Below are 17,142 nucleotides of genomic sequence, written 5' to 3'. Positions count from 1 at the left end.
AGAAATAACATGGGGAAGGCGACACTGGTGGGAGTAGTCTATAGGCCCCCTAACAGTAGTGATGCTGTAGGACAAAGAATAAATCAGGAAATAGTGAGGGCATGTAAAAGCAGTATATTAATCATGGATGATTTTAATCCCCAAGTAAATGGTGAAAAACAAATTGGCAGAGGTAGCCACGAGCAAGAACAATATGTTGTGGATCCAGCCAGGGATCAGGCTATTTTGGATCTGGTAATGTGTAATGAGGCAGGTTTAATAGATGATCTTAGAGTAAAAGATCCCCTAGGAAACTGCAACCATAACATGGTGGAATTTAGCATTCAGTTTAAGAGTGAGAAACTTAGTTCAGAAACATCTGTGTTAAACTTAAATAAGGGTAATTATAAAGGAATTAGGGCAGAATTGGCTGGAGTGGACTAGGAAAGGAGTTTTGCAGAAAAGACGGTTGATGAACAATGGCAGATGTTTAAGAAAATAGTTCATGGCTCAAATCAAAGATATATCCCAGTGAGGAAGAATATTGTCGGAAGGGGATAAATCAACCATGGCTAACCAAAGAGATTAAGGATAGTATCAAAGTGAAAGAAAAAACATACACTGTGGCAAAGGTTAGTGGTAAGCCAGAGGATTGGGAAAGTTTTAAAAACCAACAGAAGATGACCAAAAAAATTAGTAAAGAGGGAGCAAATAAACTTTGAGGGCAAACTGGCAAGTAATATAAAAACAGACAGTAAGAGCTTCTGTAAATATATAAAAAGGGAGAGAGGCCAAAGTCAGTATAGGCCCCTTAGAGAATGAGGCTGGGGAAATAATAATGGAGAGCCAGAAAATGTCAATGGGCTTGAATAAATACTTTCCATCAGTCTTCATGGTAGAAGACACCAATAGCATGGGGCAAAAAGGGGGAGGAAATAAATACAAAAACTATCACTAGAGAAAAATTACTGGGGAAGCTAATGGGGCTAAAGGCCGATAAGTCACCTGGACCTGATGGGTTGCGTCCTAGGATATCAAAGGAAATAGCTGCAGAGATAGTGGATGCACTGGTAGTAATCTTCCAAGGGTCCCTAGATTCTGGAAAAGTCCCAGAGGATTGGAAAACTGTTGATGTAACACCCTTGTTCAAAGAGTGAGGGAGACAAAAAACAGGTTACTATAGCCCAATTAGCTTAACATCTGTCACTGGGAAAATGTTGGAGTCTATTAAAAAGGATGTAAGAGCAGAGCATTTAGAAATGCATAATCTAATCAAGCAGAGTCGGCATGGCTTCATGAAGGGGAAATCATACCTGACAAATTTATTAGAATTCCTTGAGGAGATAACAAGTAGGATGAGGGGGAACCAGTAGATGTAATATATTTGGATTTTCAAAAGGTGTTCAATAAGGTACCACACATGGCTACTTAATAAGATCCCACGGCATTGTGGGTAGTATATTAGCATGGATGGAGGATTGGCTAACTAATAGACAACAGAGTTGGGAAAAGGGGGGCATTTTTAGGGTGGCAACCTGTAGCTAGTGGAGTGCCACAGGGATCAGTGCTGGGGCCACAGTTATTTACAATATATATTAATGTCTTGGATGAGGGAAGTGAATGTACTATCCCAAGTTTGCAGAAGACAAAAATAGGTGGGAAGTCAAATGGTGAGGATGACAGAGTCTACAGAGGGATACAGACAGTTAAGTGAGTGGGCAAAAATGTGGCAGATGGAATATAATGTGGGAAAGTTTGCGGTTATATACTTTGGCAGAAAGAGTAGAGGAGCTAAATATTATTTAAATGGAGAAAGACTGAAGCAAGTTGCAGCACAGGGCGATTGGGGAGTCCTCGTGTATGAATCCCAAAAAGCTAGCATACAAATTCAGCTGATAAGGCAAATGAAGTGTTGTCCTTTGTTTCAAGGGGAGTAGAATATACAAAATAGGGAAATCTTGCTAAAACTATACAAGGCGCTGGTTAGACCACACCTGGAGTACTGCGAACACTTTTGGTCCCATTATCTAAGGAAAGATATGATGGCATTGGAGGCAGTCCGGAGAAGGTTCACTAGGTTGATCCCAGGGATAGAGGGATTTTCTTATGGAGGATAGGTTGAGTCAGTTGTGCCTGTACTCATTGGAGTTGAAAAGAATGAGGGGCGACCTTATTGAAACATAAAAGATTCTTAGGGGGCTTGACAGGGTAGATGCTGAGAGGTTGTTTCCCCTTGTGGGAGAGTCTAGGACCAGAAGGCAGAGTAAGGGAGCGCCCATTTAAAACAGAGATGAGGAGAAATTTCTTCTCTCAGCGGGTCGTCAATCTCTGGAATTCTTTACCACAGAGGGCTGTAGAGGCTGGTTCATTAAGTATATTCAAGGCTGAGAGACAGATTTTTAATCAGTAAGGGAATCAAGGAAAATAGAGTTGAGGATTATCAGATTAGCCATGATCTCGTTGAATGGCAGAGCAGACTCGATGGGTCGAATGGCCTACATCTGCTGCTACATCTTATGGTTTTACGAAAAGTGGCAAATGCAATAAAAAAAATAGTCTACAGGTGATAAAAGCTTTATTAAATGTCTTCAGCAGCAGTGGGGCTGAGGTAGTGGCACAGGGAGGCAACACTCAAAAGGTAGAAGCAAATAGCACTTGAGAGAACAGAACGGAGTTCAACTCCGAGTTGAAGAGGATGCCAAGGTAACACGTGGTGTGATTCACCCTGGTGGAGTGGCTGAGCAGGAAAATGGAGCCAAAAGAAGAATCGAATTTATACAAATGGTCATTTGGCCAGTGATCTTGGTACTATAAGCATGGACTGAAAGGATTCGAACAGGGAACCTTGGCAGAGATGACCATGGAGCTGTACGTAATAGCATTCAATGATTTTAGAGGTGGGGGTGGGGGTAGAAAATGGCCTATTATTGGAGAGGACAGGGTCAGAAGGGTGATGGCAGCTCTTGTGAAAAATGGACAGTATCCGAGCATTAAGGAGTCTTTAATAGTATTAGGAAGAATGGGGCCAGAAGAGTAATTGAGCGACTAAGAGCTGACTGGAGAGGAGAGCAGTAAATGGGACGCTGAGATGGCTGAGAGAGAGCAGGCATTGGGATGTGTAAAACAAACTGCAAGTCGGGGTAGGCAGGATGCAGATTTGAGGTTACTGTCAGATCAGCCATGATCTTATTAAATGGCAGAGCAGGGATTTAAAAAGAGCAGGAGCTGGACTCGGGGCTCAAAGCAGCACGAGGTCGGAGCGAGAGTTCTGAGGAGACGGGGCTGAAAGCAACATGAGGGCAGAGCGACTGTTCTGAGGAGACTCGGGGCCGAAAGCAACACGAGGACAGAGCGAGAGTTCTGAGACTCGGGGCTGAAAGCAACATGAGGACAGAGCAAGAGTTCAGAGGAGACTCGGGGCTGAACGCAGCGCGAGGGCATCACGATTCAAAAAGTGACACGACTCAGTGGAGGCAGCTGATTGGTAAGTAGGGTCAGGTGAGTACTTCTACCTATTAAACTGCTGCCGTCCATTAGCTTAAACAAAATAAGGCAACGGCTTTGGACTATAGCGGATGTGTGTGGAAATGAATAAGGCCACTAGCATAATTAGTATTCTTTAAAGGGAGTAACTAACTAGCTTAATCTAAAGGGAAGTAATGACAGCAGAGCTCACACCCGTGATGTGCTCCTCCTGTACTATGTGGGAAGTCATGGATACTTCCAGCGTCCCTGGCGACCACGTGTGCAGGAAGAGGTGACTTCTCAGGGGAAAGCAGCAGGAGCCAAGTCCATGGCACCGTGGCTTTGCTGCACAAGGGAAGAAGAGTGGCAGTGTTATAGTGATGGGGGATTCAATAGTAAGGGGAACAGACAGGAATTTCTGCGACCGCAAAAGAGACTTCAGGATGGTATGTGGTCTCCCTGATGCCAGGGTCAAGGGTGTCTCGGAGAGGCTGCAGGGCATTCTGAAGTGGTCGTGGTAAATATTGGTACCAACAACATACGGAAATAAAGGGGTGAGGTCCTACAAGCTGAATAAGAGGAGTTAGGATGTAAATTAAAAAAATACTCAAAAGGTAGTAATCTCAGGATTACTACCAGTACCGTGTGCTAGCGAGATTAGAATTAACAGGATATATCAATCGACTATGTGGCTGAAGAAATGTTGCAGGGGGGAGGGATTCAGATTCCTGGGACATTGGGACCAGTGCAAACAGGATGGGTTGCACCTGGGCAGGACCAGGGCCAATGTGCTCGGGGCAGTGGCATGTTTGCTAGTGCCGTCAGGGAGGGTTTTAACTAGAATGGCAGGGGGATGGGAACCTCAGCAGGGAGACAGAAGAGGAGGAAACAAGGATAGAAACAAAAGACAGAAGTTGGAAGCAAAAGTGGAAGCCAGAAAAAACAAGGGCAAAATACAAATGGGGTCAGAGTGCAAAATGAAGCTAAGATGACTAACAAGGTTAAAAAGCCAAGTCCAAGGCATTGTACTTTAATGTGTGGAGCATTCACAATAAGGTAGATGAATTAACAGCACAAATAGATATAACTGGTTATGATATAGTTGCAATTACGGAGACATGGCTGCAGGCTGACCAAGGATTGGAATTGAACATCCAGGGGTATTCAATATTTAGGAAGGACAGGCAAATAGGCAAAGGAGATGGGGGAGCACTGTTAGCAAAGTAGGAAATCAATGCAATAGTGAGGAAGGATATTGGCTTGGAAAATCATGATGTGGAATCTGTTTGGGTGAAGATAAGAAACACCAAGGGGCAGAAAACGTTGGTGGGGATTGTCTTTCGGTCCCCAAACAGTAAGGGAAGGCATGCAATATGGGTACAACTGTAATCATGGGTGACTTTAATCTACGTATAGATTGGACAAACCAAACGAGCAATAATACTGTGGAGGAAGATTCCCTGGAGTGTGTACGTGATTTTTTTTAGGAACCAACTAGAGAGCTGGCTATCCTAGACTGGGTATTATGCAATGAGAAAGGATTAATTAACAATCGTGTTGTGCAGGGCCCTTAGTGAAGAGCGACCATAAACTGATAGAGTTGTTCATTAAGATGAAGAGTGAAGAAGTTGAATCCGAAACTAGGGCCCTGAATCTAATTAAAGGGTATGAGGTGCGAGTTGGCAATGATGGATTGGGGAACCTTACTAAAAGGGTTGACAGTGGATAGAGAGTGGCTAATATTTAAAGGAATGTGTGCATGAATTACACCAATTATTCATTCCTGACTGGCGCAAAAATAAAACAGGAGAGATGGCTCAACCATGGCTTACAAAAGAAATTAGGGATAGTATTAGATGCAAAGAGACGACAAATAAAATTGCCAGAAAAAGCAGCAAGCCTGGGGATTGGGAGCAGTTTAGAATTCAGCAAAAGTGGACAAAAAGATTGATCAAGAAGGGGAAAATGGAGTATGAGTGTAAAATTGCAAGGAACATAAAAACTGACTGTAAAAGCTTCTATAAATATATGTGAAAAAGATTAGCGAAGACAAATGTCGGTCCCTTACAGTCAGAAACGGGGAAAATTATAATGGGGAACAAAGAAATGACAGAAGAATTGAACACATATTTTGGTTCTGTCTTCACAAAAGAGGACACAAATGATTTCCCAGAAACTTTAGGGAACCAAGGGTCTAGTGAGAAGGAGGAACTGAAGAAAATCAGTTAGTAAAAAAAATGGTGCTAGAGAAATTAATGGGGTTAAAGGCTGAAAAATCCCCAGGGCCTGATAATCTACATCCCAGAGTACTAAAGGAAATGGGCCTGGAAATATTGGGTGCATTGGTGGTCATCCTCCAAAATTCTATAGACTCTGGAGCAGTTCCTACATGTTGGACGGTGGCAAATGTAACCCCACTATTTAAAAAAGGAGGGAGAGAAAAAACAGAATTACAGACCAGTTAGCCGAACATCAGCAGTGGGAAAATGCTACAGTCTATTATAAAAGACGTTGTAACAGAACACTTGGAAAGCATTAACGGGATTAGACAAAGTCAGCATGGATTTATGAAAGGGAAATCATATTTAGCTAACCTTCTGGAGTTTTTTGAGGATGCAACTAGTAGATTAGATAAGGGACAACCAGTGGATGTGGTGTATTTGGATTTCAAGAAGGCTTTTGCTGAAGTCCCACGCAAGAGGCTAGTGGGCAAAATTAAAGCACATGGGATTAGGGGTAATATACTGGCATGGATTGAGAATTAGTTGAGAGAGTGGGAATAAATGGGTTTTTTTCCAGGTGGCGGGCAGTGACTAGTGATGTACCACAAGGACCAGTGCTTCGGTCCCAGCTATTCATGATATATATAAATTACTTGGATGAGGGAATCAAATGCAATATTTCCAAGTTTGCTGATGACACGAAACTAGACGGGGTTGTGAGGAGGATACAAGGAGGCTTCAGGGTGATTTAGACAAGTTGTGTGTATGGGCAAATACATAGCAGATGCAGTATAATGTGGATAAATATGAAGTTATACGCTTTGGTGTGAAAAACAGAGTATTATTTAAATGGGGAAATGCGGTTATGCAAAGGAATCTGGTATCCTTGTACACCAGTCAATGAAAGTAAATAGGCAGGTGCAGCAAGCAATTAGGAAAGTAAATGGTTTTTTGACCTTCAATGAAAAAGGATTTGAGTTCAGATGTAGGGATATCTTACTGCAGTTATACAGGGCCTTGGTGAAGTCACATGTGGAGTATTGGGTGCAGTTTTGGTCTCCCCACCTAAGAGAGGATAAACTTGCCATAGGGGGCATGCAGCGAAGGTTCACTAGGCTGATACCGGGGATGGCAAACTGTCATATGAGGAGAGATTGGTTCAAGTGGGCCTGTATTCACGAGAGTTTAGAAGAATGAGAGGGGATCTGATTGAAACGTATAAAATTCTAACAGGGCTAGACAGACTGAATTCAGGGAGTATGTTTCCCCTGGTTGGGGAGTCTAGAACCAGGGGCCACAGTCTTAGGATAGGGGCAGGCTATTTAGGACTGAGATGAGGAAAAACTTCTTCACTCAGAGGGTGGTCAACCTGTGGAATGCTCTACCACAGAAGGCTGTGGAGGCCAGGTCACTGAGTATACTCAAGAAAGAAACTGATAGATTTTTTGATATTAGGGGCATCAGGGGGTATGGAGAGAAAGCAGCAATATGACATTGAGATAGAGGATCGATCAGCCATGATCATAATGAACGGTGGATCAGGCTTGAAGGGCTGAATGGCCTACTCCTGCTCCTAGTTTCTATGCTCAAGGGGCAGAATGGCCTACTCCTGGTCCTTGTTCGTATGTTTGTGATAAAGATTCAGAACTGGACATCAGTGGCAGGGTTGAGAAGAGAAAGCTGAATAAGCGGCAGAAATGCCTGCACAAATGGTCTAAACATTAGAGGCAAATAAATCCCCATGAGCTCCTCAAACTTGGTATCGGAGGTGGGTGGAGAGAGGACAGAGGTTTTTGTGGACAGTTTATCACAGAGAAATGGAGATAGGGTTTTGTTAGCCTTGCACGATGATCCTGGATCGGAGGAGGTTTTGGGGTCAAGGAAAGTGAGACATGTGGTCATGCCAAATCTGGATTTTGAATGAGCAGGCCAATTGGACATCAATTGTGGTCGCATTTACAGCCCTGGGACTTAAAGGTGCACATTGGGAGATGGAAGAGAGTGAGCTGCTGAAATAATACTAATAATATTTGCCTAAAAGCACGCACATAGCCTCAGCTCTCTAACAGACTGCACTCACATTAATCAGATGAAAAAAGAGGCAGATGTACTTTCTATAAAAATCTGGGGTTGCAGAATTTAGACCTGTATCATTGTAGTACAAGAACTTAATATCTGCTTTGGAGTTTGTAATTTTAGAATATCATGCACTGCTTAATATTTTACCACTGAAGCTCTAACAATCTGTCAAATCTTTTCATAAGATTAAAGAATGACTGTTTTAAATAGGTTTTTCAACACAAGTCAGTATCAATTATGGCAAGGAGGCGGCCATTCGGTCCATCAAATCTGCCTGCTCTCTGTGGAGCAAACCAGTTAACCATATTCCCTTGCTCTATCTTCGCACCCCTGCAAGTTTATTTCCTTTAAGTGCCCATCCAATTTCCTTTTGAAGTAATTGATTGGTTCCACTTCCAACCAACCTCCCTCTATCTCTTGCTCAATACCTTAAATCTGTGTCCCGTAGACCTTGTACCCATCAGCTAATGGGAACAGTTTTTCCTTGACTATCTTACCTAATCCTGTCATAATCTTGTACACCTCCATCAAATCTCCTCCTCATCAAGTAGAACAACCCCAGATTTTCTAACCTACGCTTTTAAGTAAAATTTCCCATCCCTGGAACCATTCTGGGAAATATCCTCTACACCTTGTCAAGCATCCTCATCTCTTTCCTAAAGTGTGGTGATCAGAATTGGAGACACTACTATAGTTAAGGCCTAACTAGAGCTTTATAGAAGGTTCAGCGTAACATCCCTTCCCTGCTTTTGTACTCAATGCCAATATTTATGAAGCCCAAGATCCCATATGCTTTGTTTACCATTTTCTCAATATGTCCTGCCACCTTCAAAGATTGATACACATGCACACCCAGGCCCCTCTGTTCCTGCACATTCTTTGGAGTTGCGCCATTAAGTCTATATTGCCCTCCTCGATCCCTTCTGCCAAAATACATCACCTCACAATTCAGTGACTGGAGTACTCATGATAAATGAGTCACTTAGTCATTTGTATCTCACACTTTCAAATTAAGTTTTCAGACTAAATAAATCAACTATTTCTTACAAACTTTTTTTAAAAAAACAGTAAAATTTTAAAAAGAATGAGAGTTTAAAATCTTCAGCTAAAATAGATTGATACAAACTTCAAACAATTTGATGTTAAAGAATACTTGTAAAAACTTTAGGCAAAATAATTTTCAGTGCAGGTCATAGAACGCTAACCTTAAATAAAATCCTCAACTCTGCTTCGAGGTTCAATACATTGTTGAGGATTTGATTTTAGCCCAGCTATGAAATTACTTAACATTTTTATAATTTAGATCATGAAGCCTACCTGAATTCTCTGTATATGCTGTTAAAGGCAAGAGCTGCCCCCAGTCGTTTAAAACTATTGGGATGAAGAGCAAGGCTATACAGTCTCTTGAAGAGTGATTTTGTATTCACTGGACTCTTCTGCTGCTGTTCTGGAGTTGTCTGCTTTATGGACCACTTGAGAAACTCCTGAACACAGTTCCCACAGAAGTCTCTCAAAGTGCTGTCCACTGGATCCACAATGCCATCCTAACAAAATTAGATAATAGTTTTTAGCTTTCAGAACAAAATCAACACTGGCCTACATTACAATCTATATCAGGGCAAAGCATTGCCCAACAAATGGAAGTCGCAATTCCCCAATCACTAGGTGAGATGTACATCAACCTGAACTACTAGATTAGTTGTGTGCCTCAAACCAATTAGCATTAAGATCATTTTTGTCAACTATGATTCAGCATTGACTGTAAGTGTTTAAAAAAGGATTGTTCAATTCCCAGTTGCCTTTCCTGCTCTTCTGGATATATATTCACTAGTTAAATACCTTTGGACATTTTAATAAGGAAATTATTACTTGGCAGAAACTTAGAAAGTAATAAGTTTAATTTGTTTATTTATGTCAATACCCCTCCAGCCTTTAGAAATAAACATTAGACCATAAGACATAGGAGCAGAAATTAGGCCATTCGGCCCATCGAGTCTGCTCCGCCATTCAATCATGACTGATAAGTTTCTCAAGCCCATTCTCCCGCCTTCTCCCCATAACCTTTGATCCCCTTAGCAATCAAGAACCTATCTATCTCAGTCTTAAATACACTCAATGACCTGGCCTCCACAGCCTTCTGTGGCAATGAATTCCATAGATTCATTACTCTCTGGCTAAAGAAGTTTCTCCTCATCTCTGTTCTAAAAGGTCTTCCCTTTATTCTGAGGCTGTGCCCTCGGGTCCTAGTCTCTCCTACTAATGGAAACATCTTCCCCACGTGCACTCTATCCAGGCCTTTCAGTATTCTGTAAGTTTCAATCAGATCCCCCCCTCATCCTTCTAAACTCCATTGAGTGTAGACCCAGAGTCCACAAACGTTCTTCATATGTTAAGCCTTTCATTCCTGGGATCGTTCTCATGAACCTCCTCTGGACCCTCTCCAGGGCCAGCACATCCTTCCTGAGATACGGGGCCCAAAATTGCTCATAATATTCTAAATGTGGTCTGACCAGAGCCTTATAAAGCCTCAGCAGCACATCCCTGCTTTTATATTCTAGTCCTTTCGAAATAAATGCCAACATTGCATTTACCTTCCTAACTACCAACTCAACGTTTAGTCGACAGCACCACAAATAGTTAAATACAGAAAGCCAAAAAGGAATAAAATAAATATCTGAAACTATTAAATAGTTATTTATCTAACATTACGGAGTTGTCTGATTCATTTCTAGTATGTAATTCCTTCAAACTTGGCTGTTTACAAAGATGCTGTTCTCTTTGCTTTTATAAGCAAAAAATTTCAGTCCTATATGGATTTAGACAGATGTTTACAATCACTCTGTTTACAGGGAATTACAGTTTGTTTTGAGTGTTCAAATGCTGAGAACATAATTGAACAATTGTTACCAGAATAGCTTCCAGCAGCGCCACTGTATCCCGACTTTCAAATTTTCTGTTGTTAGTGAGCCAATGGATAAGCTGCATAACAAGTGGTTCAAACAGCTGATTGGTTACCTATATATAATTTAAAAAATAACACAAAAACAAGTTATTATATTAAGGCTCAATTGCTGCATGATGTGGACCTATCCTAAACAATCACTTACTCGAGGTATGTTTAATACACTTTAGAAAATATAGAAGGAGGAAAAGAATCACACTCTGCTCTGCAGAATCTATTTAAGTTTACCATCATGGATTCTCTCCAGCTGGTTAACCAGAGCAAATCTTCAGAGTAGATACAACTGTGAAGTTTTCCCATGCCTCTGAAGGAAAACTTCAACATATCAATGGAACATATTTATTTACTTCTACTTACATTTAGTCATTTAGAGTACAGAACTTGAGTTCAACATGAAAAGCTTCAACAAAATGTCTTTTTATCAGCAATACTCATCAGAACAATCACAAGAATACCAATGTAACATGGTATTCTTACATAAATAAAGGCAAAATACTGCGGAAGCTGGAAATCTGAAACAAAAACAAAAATGCTGGAAAAACTCAGGTCTGACAGCATCTGAGGAATCAACGTTATCTGTCTCTCTCTCCACAGATGCTGTCAGAGATGTTGAGTTTTTCCAGCAGTTTTGTTTTCGTATGGTATTCTTACAACTGTCCTGATGAATGCAAGATGAAAAGCTTCAAAAAATGTTTTTTTTTCAGCAATACTCTGCTTATACTTTTTAGCGGTTCAAATACAGATGCACAAAATTTTATCAGATACTGATAATCCTGTTGCAATAAGACCACAAAAAATGCTTGGATCAGGGATTAGTGAGAGAGAGAGAGAGAGAGAGAGAGAGAGAGAGAGAGGGACAGTGGTCTGGAAGTGTGGGTGCACTGACATGTGCTGGAGAAGTGTGACATTTATTGCAAGTGAAACAGTCGAGTGAGGGTGGGGGGTACTCATTTGGGGTCCAGGAGCACTGGTTATGGTGCTGCATCTGACAACATTGGGAAAGAGGGTGCCTTGTGTGGAGCCACTGGCCAGAAATAGTTAGGGTCAATGTGCTTCAGTATTTGAACCACTGAAGTCTCATCTGCCTATTATAAATAGAAGTGAACATGTATGTTCCATTGCTGGGGTCTAGGGGGATTAGGAGGTGAGAGTGAGGTGACGGGAGACCAGTATGGAAGCACATGGGAGTTCCTGGAAGGGTTGAGGAAAGTAGTTTGGGGACACAAGAGCATTGAGAAATGCATGCAAGACTGTACTGACTTACTCCTCCTCAGGTCTTTTGAAACAGTAGCTTCCCAGCGTGGAGCTGAGAACTCCACATTAGTTGTTTAAAATGCATTGCTCAAATACACAGTATTTACCAACCATATTAGCATAATATCCATTTTAAGTATCAAACATTGATCTCAGAGATTTGATGGAGATGGAGAAGAGACTAAAGACCAGAGAGATGTAGCAGAGTTTAGGTTCAACAACAAGTGGTGTAGTAATATCCTACCCTGAAATCATAAATCAGGAAGGCTTACAAGTAACGACAATAAATAGGCAAGTTTAAAAGAGAGATATAAAATGCTCGACAGTTGTGTTAGGCTTATAGGGAGTACACAATACTATTAATATTTGAATTATATATAGGTTTTTATCAGCTACAGATCAAACATTATTAACTTGTTTTAAGTAATCAATAAGGCATTCCCCTCAGATACTAAAGCAGTCCATGTCCATATGCAGCAACAGCTGGACACCATTGAGCCTTAGGCTGATAAGTGACAAATAACACTCATGCCACACAAGGGCCAGGCAATGGCCATCTCCAACAAGAGGGGACCTAACCATCATCCCCTGACATTCAATGGCATTGCCATCACTGAATCTGCACTATTGACATCTTGGGTGGGGTGGGGTGGGGTGGGGTGGGGAGGGGGGTTGGTGGTTAACCATTGACAAGAAACTGAACTGGACTAGCTATATAAATACTGTGGCTACAAAAGAAGATCAGAGGCTGGGAATTCTGCAGAGAGTAAATTACCTCCTGGCTCCCCAAAGCCTGTCCACCATCCACAAGGCACAAGTCAGGAGTGTGATGGAATACACTCCATTTGCCTGGATGAGTGCAGCTCCAACACTCAAGAAGCTTGATTATGCCCAGGACAAAGCAGCTCACTTGACTGCCACCTCATCCACCACCTTAAGCATCCACTCCCTCCACCACCAACACACAGTGGCAGCAGTGTACGCCAACCACAAGGTGCACTGCAGCAACTCAACAAGGTGTCTTCAACAGCATTTTCCAAACTCAGGACCTCTGCCACCTTCAAGGACAAGGGCAGCAGATGCATGAGAACACCACCACCTGTAAGTTCGCCTCCAAGCCACACACCATCCTGACTTGGAAATATATCGCCATTCCTTCACTGTCACTGGGTCAAAATCCAGGAACTACCTGCCTAACAGCACTGTGGGTGTACCTACGCCACATGGAATGCAGGTTCAAGAAGACGGCTCACACCACCTTCAAGGACAATTAGGGACGGGCAATAAATGCTGACCTAACCAGAGACTCCTAAGGAATAAATAAATCAACTTATTCCTACACGCAAACCCAGAACTTTCATACCTTATCCACGTCACAACCAAGGCGGAGCAAGACTGGAAACATGTGTTTGTTGAGCTTGTACATTGTTTCCTGCTGTCCTTCTGAGATCTGAGATCCTTTTCCTAGCATATAAGCTACCACACTATGGAGCAGTTCACAAGCTGCAACCTGGCAGGATTTAATATTTATTAAAAAAGTTTCAACATGTTAAAGATGTGAAAAAATATTTTAAAATTTATCTGACACATAAAAAACTGGAAAGAGATCTGTAACTACAGAGTGGTCACATAACGATCCCTTGCCAGAGACAACACATTTTCTAACGTGCTCACAATGCCTCATTTTCAGTTAATGATTTGGAAAATAGCTTATTCAATCCTAAAAGTTACGAAGAAATTTATAAAACAAGTATGAATAAATTCTAAAAGATAAAAATTTAACTATAGTATAAATGGTTAATAAATGCAGTATTTTATGATCGTAACCATAGGCTGGAAGAAATGCAAAAAATTTCTGGTCAACATAACATGGGAATTAATGAGAAGTTACTATATTATTCATGCAGAGGATATATTTTACAGACAGATCTATGGGAGCGGAATGCACTCTAACACATTAGGTGCTCCTTCTAGTAGGGATATCGCATCTGACCAGGAACATAACACAAAATTTGAATGAAACGTATGTTGGCTTGCCTTCGTCTGTCGGTCACCAGCAGAAAGCGCAAGTTCGGAGATGCGGGGTAGAAATGAATCTAAGTATATGACAGGTTTCATGTCTGCAAATGGCACTGCAAAACTCAGTGGCCTCTCTGCCACCCACGCAACACACTTCTTCATCATTTCCTCCGAAGAAGCAGCTGTATGATTTAGATGGGAAACACAAGCATTTCCTAATATCTTTATGCAATACCATATTTGATGAGTAACTTACTTTTGAACAAAAATTGAGATTATACATTTCAAAATACACTTTAATGACAGTCCTTAGTAAAGAAGCTACATGCTATTAGCTTGAGCTAAAGCTTCTCTGGCTTGTAAGGAATTCCCTCGATGCTTAGGCTTCATGTTTTCCGACAGCATCCATTTTGTTAATGTTTCACAAAACAATTACAACATGGAAACAGGCTGTTTGATCCAACAAATTCATGTTGAATTTACCTTTCATATGAATTGAAATCCTAATCCCATGTATGCCTAGACTCCCATATGCCCATGCTCTCCTTTCCTTCACAAAATGAAGCATTGCCGATCAAGAGTCCCTTCATTCACATTTGTTAATTAAAATTCACCTTCTATATGTAAACGACCAATAAGTTATTCAACAGAGATTTATATTTGTATGAAGTATTGCCATCCAAGAGTCACAATGAGCACTTCATTGAATTTGATTCTTAAATAAAGCAGCATTGGTCCACAATATGCCAAGAGTTGTATGCAAGAAAAATCTGACAATCTTTGCAAGTTTTAACATCAGCTACTGACATCAACTAGGCCAAAGGTAAACCTGGTTGGTAAAGATTCAAACAAAGCACATCGCCTGAAATGAACAATACCAAAGGAACAAACAAAAAAAAGTCTATCTGCTTTAATCATGAAATTAAAAATGATTTCAATACTTAAAATAAACTCTGCAAAGGAACCTGAAACAAATGCCAGCTACACACAATGTACAAAGATAAAGGTCAGTTCCCATCAACATGAATGTCACAATAGTTTAGTGGCAATGAACACTTGTATAAGATGCTCCCTGCATAATACAGGTATTTTACAAGGCTACTATCCATGGTGTTAGATGGCACCTTCTGTTGGGTCAAGAGTGGATGCTGAATGAATCAGGGTTCATTTACAAAAATTAAATTTACTGTAGCAATAAATAATGAGGTATATGATGAAACCTATGTTCAGGATGACAAATATTAGGGAAAAGTTATGTCTATATAAAGCGCTTTTTAAAAAAAAAGTTAACTGAACTTTAAAAAAGGAATATGAGCTTGAGCTGCATAAGCATCAAATGCTGATGGTCATCTACCACTTATAGCCAATGAGAGGATCTAAGGTGGATAGTGTGCTCCCAGAAATCCCTATTGACTGCAACTGGTGCTATAAAATGGGGGAGGACTGGGAATTAGTCTTTCTTACTGTAGGAAGCACATGGCATTCAGTTGACACATCCTCATATTTAGCGCGTAAGGGAACATGGGGACAAACTTTTGCTTCACTGCTAGCTTACAATAATGTAACTAATTAAGATGGATGGGTTATATAAGTGAATCAAAGAAAGGACATTTTAAGTAACTTATTTAGAATGAGCAGTCATATTATTATTGTTGAATAATTTGTTTCACAAATTTCATTCAGCTCCCTCTCGTAAATCATAATTTTCACTTTTCAAATACAAAAGACTCAATCTAAATCAGCCAGTTAACTAAGTTCCAATCTGCTTCTTCACATCATTAATACTGATTATTAAGTAGGAGAAATAATTGAGACATTGGGCTGAAGTTTAATAATGGTCTAGTAAAATGGCAAAGCCCAGTAAAACCTAGAACAATTACAATTACACATTATCTGGCAGTTTTAAATTTCCATCTCTTTTATTTCCACCATTGAAAGGAGGCAGGGGTAACGTTTTACCCATTTGTTAGTTTATCTGCAAACAATATATGTTCAAATCTAATGGATGGATTTTGATGAAACTTGGTACATAGTTAGGTTATGACCCAGGAAGAGCTGATTAGTTTTTGGAAAGGATGCAGATCCAAATCCACATCCTGGAATTTTTTTAAAGGGCCCGCTAACATTGGGAGATAGAGAAAATTGACGTTTTTCTTTTAAATTTTGTGGGTTGTTTTAGGATGTTGCAGATTGTCTCAGGTGCAGTGGTGCAATTTGTCACAGCAATCAAAATATGAGTTTTCAGAGCAGGTTGTTGGATGTGGATTGGCCTGAAGCTTCCTCAGTGAGATGGAAGCTTTTAATAAAAAGATTTTTTTCAGCTTTGTGGTTACAGAACATCAATCCGGCAAGTAAAAGCCTCAAAGAATAACGTTGAGTCAACACAGTATGGCTGAGGTATGCGCTCTACTCTTCACTTGTACACATTTTGTTTTCAATCTAAATGACAATTCCAACTGTCGTTACACCCACCTGTAACCAGGCTTCGATTGATCTGCCCACCAAGGGACCCAAGTAACCGTACTACTCTATGCCTCACAGCTGCAGCAGGAGACTCTTCGCTCTGTTTCACGAGAAATAAAACAGGTTTAAAAACAGATTTTCTTAACTCACCAGTGGCCATATATTGTAGGCACAGGCTTTAGAGTCAAATTTCAAATGATAGTCACATACCATAGAAAGATCCCTTGCATTTTTCAGGCGACGTATAAGAACTTTGTTTCCTCCTTTACATGAAGTATTAATGCTCAACATTTCCCAACTGTTTTCAGTCTCATCTAACATGAAGTGTTAAAAAAATGAAGTTTCAATAATTAAAACACTTGATTTTTTAAATTTTGTTTTAATCATAATGCTTGGTTGCAGAATTCTAAAATCCAGCCAAATCCAGCCATTTGTTCACATTGGTTGATGTCTTTAGAGATGTAGAAAATGCAAGTGTGAGCTGTGGTTCATCTGGTAGCACTCAGGCCTTGAATTCAGAATGTACCCCAAAGATTTGGGGACATCATCCAGGCTAACATTCTGCACTGTCAGTAGTGCTGTCTTGCAGATGAGATGCTAAACCAAGCTTAAGGTAGAATAACTGAAATGATTTCATATTTTTGATATTAAAACGTGCATTAATAGCTATAGAATAGACAAACATAGTTATTACAGCTC

General features: G+C 40.6%; 1 protein-coding gene across 8 annotated transcripts in view; it reads right to left on the bottom strand.

Moving 5' to 3' along the window:
- The window catches only part of prkdc (protein kinase, DNA-activated, catalytic subunit), a 243,012-nt gene that overhangs the window by 174,528 nt on the left and 51,342 nt on the right, over positions 1-17,142 (bottom strand). For all 8 annotated transcript variants that reach the window (XM_041189174.1, XM_041189177.1, XM_041189175.1 and 5 more), the window contains 6 exons: positions 16,654-16,757; positions 16,453-16,543; positions 13,999-14,162; positions 13,325-13,471; positions 10,653-10,760; positions 9,063-9,289 (listed from right to left, as the gene is read on the bottom strand). In XM_041189174.1, the coding sequence (XP_041045108.1) occupies positions 9,063-9,289; positions 10,653-10,760; positions 13,325-13,471; positions 13,999-14,162; positions 16,453-16,543; positions 16,654-16,757 (841 nt within the window). The remainder of the gene's footprint in view (positions 1-9,062; positions 9,290-10,652; positions 10,761-13,324; positions 13,472-13,998; positions 14,163-16,452; positions 16,544-16,653; positions 16,758-17,142) is intronic.

Source organism: Carcharodon carcharias, chromosome 6 (genome assembly GCF_017639515.1).
Source record: "Carcharodon carcharias isolate sCarCar2 chromosome 6, sCarCar2.pri, whole genome shotgun sequence".
Classification (NCBI taxonomy): domain Eukaryota; kingdom Metazoa; phylum Chordata; class Chondrichthyes; order Lamniformes; family Lamnidae; genus Carcharodon; species Carcharodon carcharias.
The sequence above is the reverse complement of the archived record's forward strand: the minus strand, read 5'-3'. Positions and strand labels throughout refer to the sequence as shown.